Source organism: Poecilia latipinna, unplaced genomic scaffold, assembly GCF_001443285.1.
Source record: "Poecilia latipinna isolate Pla-1442-1.1 unplaced genomic scaffold, P_latipinna-1.0 Scaffold1525, whole genome shotgun sequence".
NCBI lineage: Eukaryota > Metazoa > Chordata > Actinopteri > Cyprinodontiformes > Poeciliidae > Poecilia > Poecilia latipinna.
The window spans coordinates 1-13,803 of record NW_015114141.1 but is presented as its reverse complement, the minus strand read 5'-3'; the positions used below and the strand labels follow the sequence as shown (position 1 = coordinate 13,803).

The window sequence follows — 13,803 nt, the reverse complement described above, 5'->3', positions numbered from 1 at the left end:
ATAAAATTTGTTATTATACAGATCTACGACCTAAAACTGCAGCTGAGATTTTTTTATAGAATTGCACACCATTTTTATTTTAGTTTTTGTTTAATTTTGAATTTGCTGTTTCATACTCACACGGATACGCCACATTTTAACCTGGTGAGGTTTGTTTACCCACCCAAACATTGCGGTTATTATTTAAATAAATATGTTTTCTGAACACTGTTCTAAGTTTGAGTAAATAAACCGCTGTTGCACTTTGAGGCTCTGGGGAAAATAAAAGCTTTGCTTGCAGCTGGAAGGACTTTGTGTGCGCCATTAGAAATGGCATTAGTTGTTTTTTCCATGAACTGCATCTTTTGGTTTCAATCAATCATTGTTATTACTGCAATTAAGAGAGTAACTCATAAAAAGAAACCCAGCGAATGGCACAGTCTATGGTTGGAGGTCTATTAAAATCACCCAACCTCTCAGCCTACTTGTCAAATGTTCTGACCAACTTAACCAGCTAATCCCAGCTTGTTAAACTGGTGTACCTCCCTACAGAGCGGAACAGCAAACAGGTCCAACACTCGCCGGTTTTTGGGTGGGTTTGTTGGCTTAAGAACCCGCTCCAGCTTGTTGAAGGTTTGGCAACGCCTTTGGAGCAGCCCGTTGGTAGCGGAGGCTGCAATCCGAAACTGAGGCCTGACCAAAAACAATGTTAAGCCAGGGGAGTGTTGGGCCCAGCTGGTAAACAGGTTCATCCGTATTTATAGCAACCAGGGCGTTGCTGCCACTCAGTGCAGAGATAAATGTTTCAGTTAAAGTGTTTAATCATGGTTCCTCTTTTTTTTTAGGTTTATAGTAAATTGAAAAATGCCAAGAATTTACATTTTCACTTTGAGAAGGTTCTAAGTAGAGAAGAAATGTGGGGCGAAAAAATCTGATCGATATCAATCAATCAAACATCTGATAGAATATTCACTGAACTCCGATCCAGAACCGCAAAGCATTCTGGGAAATGTAGGCAAAGCAACGACTTTAGTCGCGTAACTGTTTGGCAAGCTAACTAAGGCTGATGGAATCAACTCACTCATTCTTTGGTTACCTAGCAACTCACTCACTCTTTGGTTACCTAGCAACTCACTCACTCTTTGGTTACCTAGCAACTCACTCTTTGGTTACCTAGCAACGACCTGCTGAGTAACTGGGGCAGCAGCAGTTTAGGGTTTCGCCTCATAAATGTTTAGAAATAAAAACTGTGGATAAGAGTAATACTGCCAATAGTGTGGCAATATTTCAGATATGAAAAGCAAGTTTATTGCGATTGAATTACCTTCTAGGTAAACAAACCGGAGTTCATTTTAAACACATTAAAACCGTCAGGAGTGAAAACACTCAGTTGAATTGATACACTTTCAATTTATTAACAAGTCAAATGAAGGTTGTTGAAGTGCTTTAGTGCAGAAATAGCAGATATGAAGGAATGAACCGATCCACCGTGTTTCATTTCTGATACTGATATTTAGTATCGGCCAATACCAATCCAATACATTAAAACAGTACTGAATTTATGCCAACTCTGCACCAGTCAAGCACTCTTAAATACACCAATAACTTCACAAGCTTGATCAAACATTTAGAAACAACTTCAGTTTGTCAGTAAAACAGCCAATGTAAAACAAATCAACTGACAAAACAAGCTACCTAACATAAATAAACTGCAACAAACTCTTCAAATGGTTCAGAAAGTGTGAAATATGAATATGTTAAATAATACAGCATGATGGCACAAAGCATAGAATTAGACTGAATAGATCTGTTCTTATGGATTGGTCACATTGTCACTGATATGTCATCTAGAGTTTTTTTCAATATGGGAAAAAGTGAATCGTTTGTCCATAATTTATTGTCGGTATTTTAATTCTGTACACAAACATTCAACCCAGAACCATTTTGATCTGGAAACAATAAATGGATAAACTGCAAAGATGAATAAATTCTCTCCATTGCAGCATCAAATAATCTGAACTAAAAGGAGAAGTGATTGGCCCAAAGTTCTGGATGAGTTCACCACTGGAAACTTTTCTAAATCCCATCAGTGTGAAGCAGAGGTGGCGAGGGAGGCGTTGGGTCTGTCTGGGAGTGAAACTGGGTCAGAACAGCTCATCAGAACCGGGCTCTGACTGGATGAGTGGATCGACTCCACTGCTCTGTTTGTGAAACCACTGCCAACCTTTTCAAGTGACTCAAACACCAAGAGAACAAAACGACATCAAAGAGGATATTTTACTACCAAGCAGCCTGATTAGGTTACTGGAAAATATTTAGACAATTGCATAACTTTTACTCTTCCTTTATATGCAAGATATCTTGGTAAATAAAACCCTGGAAACCGTAACAAAATGGAGGCCTACAGCCAGCGCATTGATTTTATTTTCAGGTCTTTAAAATCGACTGGGACATTTTCTATTGATTCTCAATCATAATAAATAACAATCAAAACATGTTGTTTTTTTTGCGCACCCTTGGGATCTACTAATCTACTCTTAGGAAATGTAATTCCATTAAACAACCTGCAGGAGATTAGTGTAGGATTTCTCTTTTGTTTTGGTAACAGACTTCAATCTGTTTTTGCTCCCAGCGCTAAACTCATGTGTTTGTTTAGGTTGATTTACCCAGAATGCCCTGCGTGGTAGTCTACTTCCTGCTTTTGGAGTGGTTTCCAGTCCGCTTAGCATTCACATTTGCATTCAAACTGAACCAGAGTTCACTTCAACCAAACGAAGACCGAGGTTTTTAGGTGGACCAGAGTTTGGTCGATTATGTGTTCACACCTCCCCAAACAAACCAGAGTTTGATTAAAGCGGACTAAACAGGGCTGGTGTGAATGAACCCTCAGGTTGTTTGGGGATCAAAATTGTAACATTTATTACATTTTCAGTTGTAATATTTATTAAATTTTCAACTGCTCTTGTTATCTTTCACACTGCACTGTGTCAAATGAACCAAACTTTTTGAAAAACCTGTTCCCCTCCTCGCCTGTGGGGGCGCTGCACCAAGAACCACTGGAGGAAATTACACAAACTTCTAAAGAAGACATTGAACACAACTTCTTTCTTCAAACAAAAAAGGAGTAGCATCAGATTTTAGCGGCTGTAGGATTTTTCTTTTGTTTCTGGTAAAAGACTACAAGCCATTTCTCCTGCTAGCGCTAAGCTAACCCGTTTGTTTTGGTTGTATTTACCCACAATGCCCTACGCTGTAGGTCACTTCCTGCATTTTTAGCTGTTTGCGTACATATATTAATTCAAACTGCACCAGCGTTCACTTCAACCAAACCGAGACCAAAGTGTTTAGGCGAACCAGAGTTGGCATCAGAGTTCGATTACGGGTTCACTCCTCTCCAAACGAACCAGGTAGAAAACCTCCAAGCGGGTCGCTGTGTTCTGTTGGGTCTCTCCTCCCTCCAGCACCTGCTGCAGAGCCATTTCCAGCCTTTCACACGGGTCCAGCTCTGAGGACGGTGTGTCCTTGCTGCTCCGTCTTTGCTCACACTCAGAGTAAACAAACCTTCAGGAAGAGAGACTGCCAACGCTTTGGTCCACCTTTAAACTGTAGCTGCACTCCTCCCTCCCTCCCTCATGCTTAATTATCTTAATTATAGAATCTGCTGCCAGTGGCTAAAATGAATTGCTCCTTTCTCCGTCCTGTCAGCGGTCATTAGCGGTGACCCAGTTCCCTCTGGCCGTAGCGGTGCAGCACTTTGGCAGGAACAAAGTGAAAGAGTCAGGCTGTGGGAGGTGAGTCTGGTCAGCAAACACAGGTGCAGTCTGCAGGGGATCAAAAGCATGGCGCCGGTCCAGGCGGCAGTTTCATCAATAACTACTATAAAGTTGTGAGTTTAAGAAGCCGCAAAGTGATGAACTTTAATGAGGCCTGCGTAAAAAGCCGCAGCTTGACAAAGTGAAAGTTGCTGTCACTAAATTATGCAAACAACTGTTGGAAAATGGCTTTTTTGGGACACCTGTACAAATATCCTGCATGTCCTGAAGCAGGCAGGCAGGCAGGTGACTTAAGATGGAAAAGTCTTCGGAAGTGACGATGCAAGCTATAATTTTGACATAATTGTTCAATATAAACACTTTTTGTTTTATTTCTTTGAGGAATTTGACCAGTTTTCACCTGACTGCACACGTGTGTGTGTGAAGTTCAGTTTGGCTCCAACCATTGGTCAGTTTTGTCCCAGTTAAAGCCTGTGATTCAGGGACCACTTAGCTGGGTCATAAAAGTTTCTTTCACTGAAGCGTTCTGAAGTTTGGGAGGAATCATGGTACGTTAGGAGAGTTTGGGGTTTAGATACGCAGCACATTAGCTGAAAGTTGCTGAAAGAGCAAAACATTCACCAACAATAGCCTCTAAAAAGGCAAAAACCGATAATGGCTTGAACGATTAATCGATCAGTAAACGATTAATCGATCAGTAAACGATTAATCATTAACTGAAGTAAACATTAGCTGGCGTATACACACTCAAAAAGGCCATTTTCTAGAAGAACATATTCACCAAGAAAAGTCTTAAAGGCAAAATAATTAGGCCTGAAACTATTAATCAATTAGGAAACAATTAATTGTTAACTGAAGTAAACATTAACCGGAGTTTACAGTCATAAAAGGTCAATATTCAGAGCAGTAATCAAGCCAAAAACTGTGGACACATTTTGCATTTAAGATTAAAATAAAACCTTCTTTATCTGTAATTATTGTCATTTTCGTCCAAAATTCCCACTTTATATTTTGGTCAGTCTGATGACGTAACTTTAAAATATCAAACTATTAATTTAATCAGGTACTCAGTACTCGAGTAAACTTTTTACCAAATACTCTTTTACTTTAGAGTAATTTCCTGGACGACCACATTTCTCTTTTACTTAAGTGAAAAGATGTTGCGTTAGTCTTGAGCAGTAATGTATCTGCAGACCTCAGAAAGTGTGCAGTCGTCCCTGCGGTGCGTTTCCTCTGCAGCCAGCCGGTTATTAGTAGCAGGTGAATGAGACTCTGAGTGAGGAAATCAGGTTGGCTTCCTGTAAATATTGCATGATTTCCCCGGAGTCGGCTTGAAATGCCAGATGGGAGGAAGATGCAGCAGCAGAGAAACTTTTTTTTTTTTTTTAATTGTTGCAAAAGTTGATCCTCGTTTCATGTTTGTTGCTTTTAGAGGAGAAGCAGTGAAACATCAGCAGGGGTCCAAACTTTTTGTCACATGGGCCAAAATTGAGTCAAAAGTAAAAAAATAAATAAAATAAAAACAAAAAATCCTAAAATCAGGCAAATAAAGTGACATTTTATTTAAAAAATAAATATATATTGTACTTTCAGAACTATTAGGGCCATTGTACATAAAAAAAATAGAAAAAGTAAATTTCCACCAAAAATCTCAGAAATTTTCTAGAAAAAATGTAAAACTTTCAACTTTTGGAATTTTCTGAGTTTGAAAAGTCAAAAAAAAAAATTCAACATTTTAAACAGAAACTTCCAAGTTTATTAAAATTTCTATGATTACTATCAAAATTTCTGAGTTTCATTGTGGAAATTCACCATTTTATTCTATCTACCAAAATACTTTGTTTTGCTGTTTTCAGTTTTCAGCTCAAACTAATTTATTTTCAGTAATAAAACAGGATTTAGGTCACGTTAATTCAAAATGTTTGCTATTTTCAGTCAAGTTTCATAAATTAAATAAAAGCTGATTTGTGTGGGAGGAGGTGAAGATCATCAATCTTCTCACAGATCTGCTGTAGCTGTCTGTATCACAGTGCATGTGGAGAATCCTCTGACTGAAGATTCTTTAAATCTATGACCATGAAGTGAAAAAACGATAAGTGGAGGTTCTCGTTGTTTCCGATGGTTCTGGGTGGAAATAAAAAGCTCTACGTTCCTGTAACCAGACAACCGTTTCCTGTCTCCATCAGGTCCGATCGTTTATGTTCTGGATCTGGCCGACCGGCTCATCTCCAAGGCCGGCCCCTTCGCTGCAGCCGGAATCATGGTGGGCTCCATCTACTGGACCGCCGTCACATATGGCGCCGTCACCGTCATGCAGGTTCGTCCTCTGATGTTCGCCATGCGCCAGCAAGTCCAGCTGATACCGCTGAGCTTCATTTATCATAAAAAAGTTATTTTGGTTTTGATTTATTATGATAAATTTAAATTATTGATGTTAAATTAAGAAGGAAAAACAATTCAGTATGATGGAAAATGTTATTTTCACTGCGGTTTGTTACACAAAATTATCAATAAATGTCAGTAAACTATAAAATATGATTAAATGCAGTTACTATGCGTACTTTAGTGATATAAATCAGGGATGCACCGATCTTTTTTTTTTTTTTTCCACTTCCGTTATCTGAGATTTAGTAGAACTAGAAACTGTACCAAAAGGACTTGGTAAGATTTTGTTTTTGCAGTGTATAGATTTTAGATTATATTGTAAAAAGCAATAAAAAAAAAAAGCTTTTTTTTTTTTTTTTTTTTTTTTTTTGGGCGCCCCCAAAACTGGGCACCCTGGGCGACTGCCGTGCCTCAGCTTTTAAAACAAGGTATTTCTCAGTAAATATGTGTTGTTTTGATGATTTTAGTGTTTTTTGATGTGCAGGTGGTGGGCCATAAGGAGGGCCTGGACGTGATGGAGCGAGCCGACCCGCTCTTCCTGCTCATCGGCCTGCCCACCATCCCCGTCATGCTGATCCTGGGGAAGATGATCCGCTGGGAGGACTACGTCCTGCGGCTGTGGAGGAAGTACTCCAACAAGCTGCAGATCTTCAACAGCATCTTCCCAGGTCGGTCGTTCGGTTTCTGACGTCAGACGTTTGTTGCTTTTCATCCGCTGACGGCACGAATGTCGGAACCGCAGGTATCGGCTGCCCGGTGCCGCGGATCCCAGCCGAGGCCAGCCCTCTGGCCGACCACGTCTCCGCCACGCGGATCCTGTGCGGCGCTCTGGTCTTCCCCACCATCGCCACCATCGTGGGGAAACTCATGTTCAGCAGCGTCAACTCCAACCTGCAGAGGACCATCCTGGTGGGTGCTAATGGGGCTACCGATGCTAATGGGGCTACCGATGCTAACGGGGCTACCGATGCTAACGGGGCTACCGGTGCTAACGGGGCTACCGGTGCTAACGGGGCTACTGGTGCCAACGGGGCTACTGGTTCCAACGGGGCTACCGGTGCCAATGGGGCTACTCATGGTAACAGTAGCTGTGATGCTCTCTGGATGCTATCTCTGATGCTACATTCATTCCTTCCTTGTCTCCTTAGTTCCAGTCGTAACGTAACTTTTAAGTTTTCCAAATTCATAAGTATTTTTGAGTTCCTTCTGGAAAGTTAAATCCCTTTTTGTAACTCAAATTATTCAGGATTCTTCAGAGTTGTTGTTGATGCTGTGGGCAGGAAGGTCCTCCTTTAGCAGTCTGTGTCACAGCGGCTTTGAAGAAGCCTCTGACTGAAGACATGCTGACTGCCGTCTTTAAAGCCTGCCTGCTTTCTGGCTCTCCCCCCAGGGCGGCATCGCCTTCGTGGCCATCAAAGGGGCGTTCAAGGTCTACTTCAAGCAGCAGCAGTACCTGCGCCAAGCCCACCGCAAGATCCTGAACTTCCCCGAGCCGGAAGAGGCCTGAGGCGGCGCTCTGCTGTCGGTGAGGATGAACCCCCCCAACACTCAGCTTCACCCTTACTGCAACAAGCCCCGCCCCCTCCCAGCGGTTGCTACAGAGACCGACTGCGTCGCCGCTTCCCGACCCTGGAGCGACGGGATGGGAAGCGAACTGGAGCCTGCTTGCAGTCAGTGTGTGGCTACGCTAACACCACACGGCTAACACACCCACTGCTAACTGAAATAAAGACGCAGGGCATGCGTGAAGAAGAACTTTTTTTTCTTTTCTTTTTTTTTTTTAAATAAAACGATTGTTTTGGTTTGACGTCCCTCCCGCCCTTGCCGGGGTCCAATCAGATGATCAATTAATCAATAATTTATCACGTTTGGAAGCTAGCAGGAAGAAAAACACAAAGCAGAAGCTGCCAGAGGCTTTGTAACATAGAAATCTATATTTTAGCTTGAGATGTTCCAGTGTTTATTTATTCAGCCTGCAGCTTTGATTACTTCTGAACTCTGTAAAAGTGTTGGCACCAGTCATGGCGGTCCGGTCCGACCCAGAGGGGATGAACCCAGCGGGACGTGGAGCGGTTCTGTTCTGGTTCAGGTCGGGACGGGTTGGCAGAAGTCTTCACAAACTCTTAGCTTCTCCCACAAACTTCAATATGTTTTGTTGGACAAACCAATGAAAGCTGAAAATGATGCATGCATTAAAAAAATAAAATAAAATCGGGTTTAGTTCTGGACTTTGACTAGGCTGTCCTTCATATAAACTTTGCCAAATTGAAACTACATCTGTGCCACAAATTTCAGTTTTTCTAGTTTTATCTGCTTAACATTTTTAATGAAATCTCTAAAACATTAAAGATCTTAAACCTTCAGATTGCCATTAATTCTAAAAAAAAATTTGAGTAAAATATTTTCTATTTTATTGGCCAAATTTTTACCATTCTTGAATTGTGGCCAATTAAAAATCATTTCAAGGGCCACATATGGCCCACACCCCACACTTTGGACACCCCTGATCTAAATCTCCTATAGCTCTGGCTTTGTCCTTTTTCCCTGTTCAACTCTAACGTTCCCACAGTATTTTTCTGCCACCACTGTGTTTCAATGTGAGAATTATGGTGTTTAGAATAAATAAGTCAAAGATTACAAAAGTTTAATTTTGGGTCTCATTTTTTATTTACTTCCCTAAAAACTTCATTTTGTACTAAAATAAAAGTTAAAACTTTGCATCATTTTCCTTCCACAATTTGTTGCAATAAAATACATTAAAGTTTGTGGTTGAAATGTGAAAAAATGTGAAACATTTCAAGTGTTATAAAAGCAAATTAACTGAGGGTGAAAGCTGGACTGTTTAATCACTTTAGTAGTAAAAATAACCATTAAGCAAACAGACAAATTATCTTAAACCTGTTTTTAATGCGTTTTCAGGAAAAACTAAGAAATTTTTTTGTTAAAGTTTCATGTCTCTGGAATGAAAAATTGAATTTTCAGTAATTCTAAATCTACATTCTAAAGTTTGGAAAATTTGGATTTTAATAAAGAAAACAATTATCCAGCCAAAAAATAAAAGTAATTTCTAAAGCAGTTAGCTGTTTCTATTCTGATATCCAAACATTAGTGGAAAGTTTAGTGGAAGGAAAAAGTCAGATGCTACACCCAAAAGTGACCAGCTTTTATCATAACCTGGAAAACATTTACTCCACAAAAACTCTTGAAATATTTCAGCTCTGTTAGTTTCTGGTTTTGAAATAATTATGTCAAACTGCCTGCAAACTACAGCTTCTCACTACATTTATCATGAAGTCTCTGCCAAAAACAAACAAAATAAAATGTTGTGAACTTTGACCTGTGGAGCTGTACCGTATCATATCTGTGAATAAATGTATTTTTGCAAATGAGGAAATCGAGTGCAGCGGTTTTGCCATTCACTTGTTTATTAATTATTTAGAAACACACACACACAAAAAAAAAAACATTAAATCTTCAAACCTAAAATTATCTGCCCGGAAACCCAACCAGCCAATCAGAGCCGAGCGTTGACATTCAAAAACATCTAAGTAGAAACCACTCTAAATACTTCACAATGTGCCCCTACTGCCCAAGCCTGATATGTAATGTCATTAATATTTTCCTCTGCTGCGCTGAAATCTGCTGCCGCCGCCATCTTTGGGTTCGACCACGAAGGAACAAAATAATTCGAGACGAAGTGAAATGTCGAAGATTTGATGCAGAACAGTCAAAAACATTCAAAGCTCATTTAATCCTGGACGAAGCGCTGACTGAAACCAAGAAATAAAAAATAAAGTCGGGACAAAGTGCAGCAAGCACCTGAGAGAGAGAGAGAGAGAGACGCCGCTCTCACCTTCAACAATCGCGTTTATTGCTTGGTGAGAGAAGTGCATATTTTTCAGGAAATACTTCTTAAAACCAGAGCCGTTTACTTTCAGCTCCGTCTGACATCAAAGTGACGCGTTTGGAAAGAAAGGGAAGAAAAATGCATGAGTTGACCGACGTAAAGGCGCACGCACACACCAACGGACGCACAGTGCAGGGATCGCCATGGAAACGTCTCGGGGTTTGCGACTAAACGTGTTTTTAAAAAAAGAGACAGCATGGATTTACCCCTGAGGTGTTTCAATCATAAAACCCTAAAAACGACGCATGATTGAGCGGCTAAAAACGGCTCCGCAAAACCTGAGAGGAGTCGGCCGACCTTAAAAAAAAAATAATCAGATGAAACTCGAGTCAAACATTTTGGTTTGTGCTGCTATCGTTTTAAAAGATTACATTTCCAGAGGTCAAAGGTCAACTAAGTCGCCCTTCCTCACGTTTACAAAATCAAATGAAGTTGGTGTCAAACGTTTGTGCTGCTGTCATTTAAAAGATGTTTCCAGAGGTCAGAGGTCAAAGAGCGCCACAACATTTACAAAAATCTAATTTTGTGCCGGTTAGGTGGTGTGCTGCAAAAATGTTTAGCTGCACAAACAAAAACCAATTTATCGATGTTGTTTTTGTCAATGTGATGGAGGGCAGATTGATCTCTGGAAACTTGTTTTACAGTCTTAAGAATTATAGCAGCACAAATTAAACATTCTGCAGCACAAACAGCACAATTAATATTTTGTAAATGTGGGGAGTGGCGCACATCCTCTGGAAACCTTTTTTTTTAAATCTTAATTATAGCAGCACAATTTCTGCAGCACAAATAAAAAATAATTAACTTTGTGGCTAACCTTTGACCTTTGAAACATTAGCAGCTTTAAAATTGTTGCTGCACAAACCAGCAGAAATGTTTTTAAAAATGCATCAAATGCATCAGTTTTGGGCGGCTGGGAGCAAAGTGACCTCTGGAAACATTTTTTTTTTAAAATATTTTAAAAATCATAACGGCACAAATGAAACTTTTTGCAGCACAAACATTAAAATTATATACATTTTGTTTGAGTTGTAAAAATGGGAGGAAGATCAAGTTGATCTGCCATCAGGAAACTTTTAAGATTATACCTCCACAAAAATCTTTGAACATTTTTGCTGTGTAAATGTAGCACAGTTGATTCATTTCATTTAATTTAATGTTGTACATGTAGGTTGACCCTTGACCTCTGGAAACAATATCTTCAAAATGAAAGCAGCACAAAGTAACATTTTTAAAATTTTTGATTTTAATGTGAAGAGAGGATCCAGTTGAGTCTGGAGACTTTAAAAAATGTACAAATTACATAAATTACAGCTGAAAAGAGATTCTGAACTGTAATTTATGTGGTGGTGGGATCCATTAACCTTTGACCTCTGGAAACATTCATTTAAAATGAAAGCAGCACAAACAATGTTAGCAGCAGAAACATAAAAACTGTATTTTACATAACTTTTGTTCAAATGTAAGGAGGAGCAAGCTGATCTCTGATGTCCAAATTTTATAACTTACAGTGGAAAAGAGATTTTGTAAATATTTACTAATATCTTTGAAACGATGGCAGCACAAACGTTTGAGGCCAATTTAGTTGGATTTGAGTTGCAGTGCCGACTTCACTCAGGTCTCCTCAGAGGGCGCCAACAGATAAAACTCCCTCACCAAGCAAGCTTTAAAAACTACAGAATAAGGCTTCGTAAAATGCGTACATTTGAATAAAACGTGGGAGTGCCTTGGTAGGTAGAGCTACTGACTTGGACTGGGAAGCACCCCCTAGTGGTGAAGTGAAGCTCCTGCATAAAGTTTCTGGTTAACGTGGTTCTACTTCGCCTACGCAGCGCTGCAGCGAGAGAGTGAGGTGAGACCGCTATGGTTGTCACAGCTAGTTTAAAAAACGACCACAGCTAACTTTGGGGGTTCTTCGCTTACTGAGCATCTCTTCTTCCGGTGCATTGGCGTGTCGCCTGCACACATTCCACACACACACGGTCAGGGGAACCTCAGGAAGGCGAAGCTTCTTCGGCCTCGCTCACAGTTTGGCGGCCATGAAGTTGATGTGAGGCTTCACCAGCGGGAACAGCGGCAGGCTCCTCTTGAACTCCGTCATGTCCTGAATCAACGTCGGCTGAAAAGAAGAAAAACAAAAAAACAAAAAACGTTTGATGTGGGAACAAAAATAAAAATAGCTTAAGGTTGTTTTCACACCTGATGGTCCGGTAGATTTTATTCAACTTTTGTTACATTTTTAGAAAAACTTATTCCCCTCCTGCACTGTGGGGGCGTTGCACCAAAAACCACTGAAGGAAACGACATGAAAACCTCTGAAAGACACCGAGTGCAACTTTCTTCTTCACGAAATGCAAGCAAAAATGTAGTGGCGTCAGATTTAAGAGGTTGTAGGATTTCTCTTGTCGTTTGTAAAATACCACGATTCATTTCTACCGCTAAACCTTTGTTTTTTTGGTTTCATTTACCCAGAATGCCCTGCGTCGTAGTCCACTTCCTGCTTTCATACCTCCCCAAACGAAACAGACTTTCCAGACAAACGGACTGGAATTTGATTAATATAGAAAGTTACACGCAAAAAAATAAATAAATAAAAAATGTTGTCAGAGTTTTTTGGTATTTAGCTAATAGAAATAATTTTGCTAATTCTAATTAGCCTGGATCCAGAAAAGGTTAGTCTGTTTTATTTTCAGTGGAAAAATAAAAGTTATTCTCTGAGAACCAGAGGTGTCGTTTACCTGAGGCAGGGACGGAGCGGGGGCCAGGTTGACGTCGTTCTGGGCAGGAAACTCTCCGACTATCGGACCTGTTGCACAGAAACGAAACGTCAAGGCGACCGAAGCCGACAGGGATGGAAAAGAAAAGCAGGAAATCCTCCAGAGACTCACAGGAGTCCATCTCTCTGGACAGAACGTGAACGGATACTTTGTGTCTCTTTGCAGCTTCCACTGTGAGCCGCTCCTGCAAACAGAGCATCAACTTTTTTAATTACAAAAAACATTAAATGCATATATAAAATTACTGAAAAAAATACGGAAAATTCAGTTTGAACTGATTTGGGATAAATTTGCCAACATAAAGTGAAACCACTGTCAAATAACTTTCAGTTACAGCTTAACTATTTTATAATACTTAGTTGATTTTTTCTTTTTAAAATAACCTTTAGTGATTCTACTCTGTTTTAGAGTGTAATCACTGAGAAAATGAGTGATTAACACTTTACTGGTGTAATTAAATTTTCTGGAGCCGTCACTGCGTGGAGTTTATCCATTTATAAATAATTTATTTTAAATGTTTTTCAAGCGACAGATCTACAACTTGTTCTGCTGAACAAGTTGTAGATCACGTAAAATAAGCATTTAAATGAATATATATATATATATATATATATATATAAACAAATAACAGTAAATAAAGACCTAAACTAGGGTAAATACAGAAGTGTAAAAAGTGCTTGAAGGATTTATTTCCCTCTCTGGTTTAAAATGCCTGAGTTTAAATTTAAACCAATTATGTTACTCACTCTGTAAAACTGCATTATGTTTTCTTTAGTCAATGTCTTCAGATGAGCAACTTCAATGTTATCTGAAAGGCAAACAGAAGTTTAAACATAATTAGCTTGAAGCATTTAGAACTGCATAAAGCAGCAAACCTGCAGAAAAACTGTTTATCCAACAGTGTGACTGTTTTAACTGAGTCATGAAAACTCAGTTAAAACACATTAAAAACAAAAACTTTCATGTTTTTTAGTGGTTTTAT

The 13,803-nt window shown here is 39.6% G+C and overlaps 2 protein-coding genes across 2 annotated transcripts in view; one reads left to right on the top strand and one right to left on the bottom strand.

Moving 5' to 3' along the window:
• Nucleotides 1–8,782, top strand: part of marchf5 (membrane-associated ring finger (C3HC4) 5) — a 21,849-nt gene extending 13,067 nt beyond the window's left edge. Inside the window, exons 3-6 of the mRNA XM_015058238.1 lie at nucleotides 5,939–6,069; nucleotides 6,622–6,805; nucleotides 6,880–7,046; nucleotides 7,528–8,782. Of these exons, the coding sequence (XP_014913724.1) occupies nucleotides 5,939–6,069; nucleotides 6,622–6,805; nucleotides 6,880–7,046; nucleotides 7,528–7,644 (599 nt within the window). The 3' untranslated portion in view covers nucleotides 7,645–8,782. The remainder of the gene's footprint in view (nucleotides 1–5,938; nucleotides 6,070–6,621; nucleotides 6,806–6,879; nucleotides 7,047–7,527) is intronic.
• Nucleotides 8,783–11,036: 2,254 nt separating this feature from the next.
• LOC106963368 (insulin-degrading enzyme) lies at nucleotides 11,037–13,700 on the bottom strand. The gene is made up of 4 exons (XM_015058241.1): nucleotides 13,568–13,700; nucleotides 12,933–13,005; nucleotides 12,783–12,850; nucleotides 11,037–12,163 (listed from the first exon to the last, which is right to left on the bottom strand). The coding sequence occupies exons 1-4, from the start codon at nucleotides 13,580–13,582 to the stop codon at nucleotides 12,068–12,070; spliced, it is 252 nt and encodes an 83-aa protein (XP_014913727.1). The 5' UTR covers nucleotides 13,583–13,700; the 3' UTR covers nucleotides 11,037–12,067.
• Nucleotides 13,701–13,803: the final 103 nt, after the last annotated feature.

What these genes read in the sequence shown, in the direction of transcription:
- LOC106963368 (XM_015058241.1), bottom strand. An exon ending in GTCCAGAGAGATGGACTCCT is followed by an intron (nt 12,851 to 12,932) that starts GTGAGTCTCTGG and finishes TCTGTGCAACAG; the next exon opens with GTCCGATAGTCGGAGAGTTT. An exon ending in CCGCTCCGTCCCTGCCTCAG is followed by an intron (nt 12,164 to 12,782) that starts GTAAACGACACC and finishes TCTTCTTTTCAG; the next exon opens with CCGACGTTGATTCAGGACAT.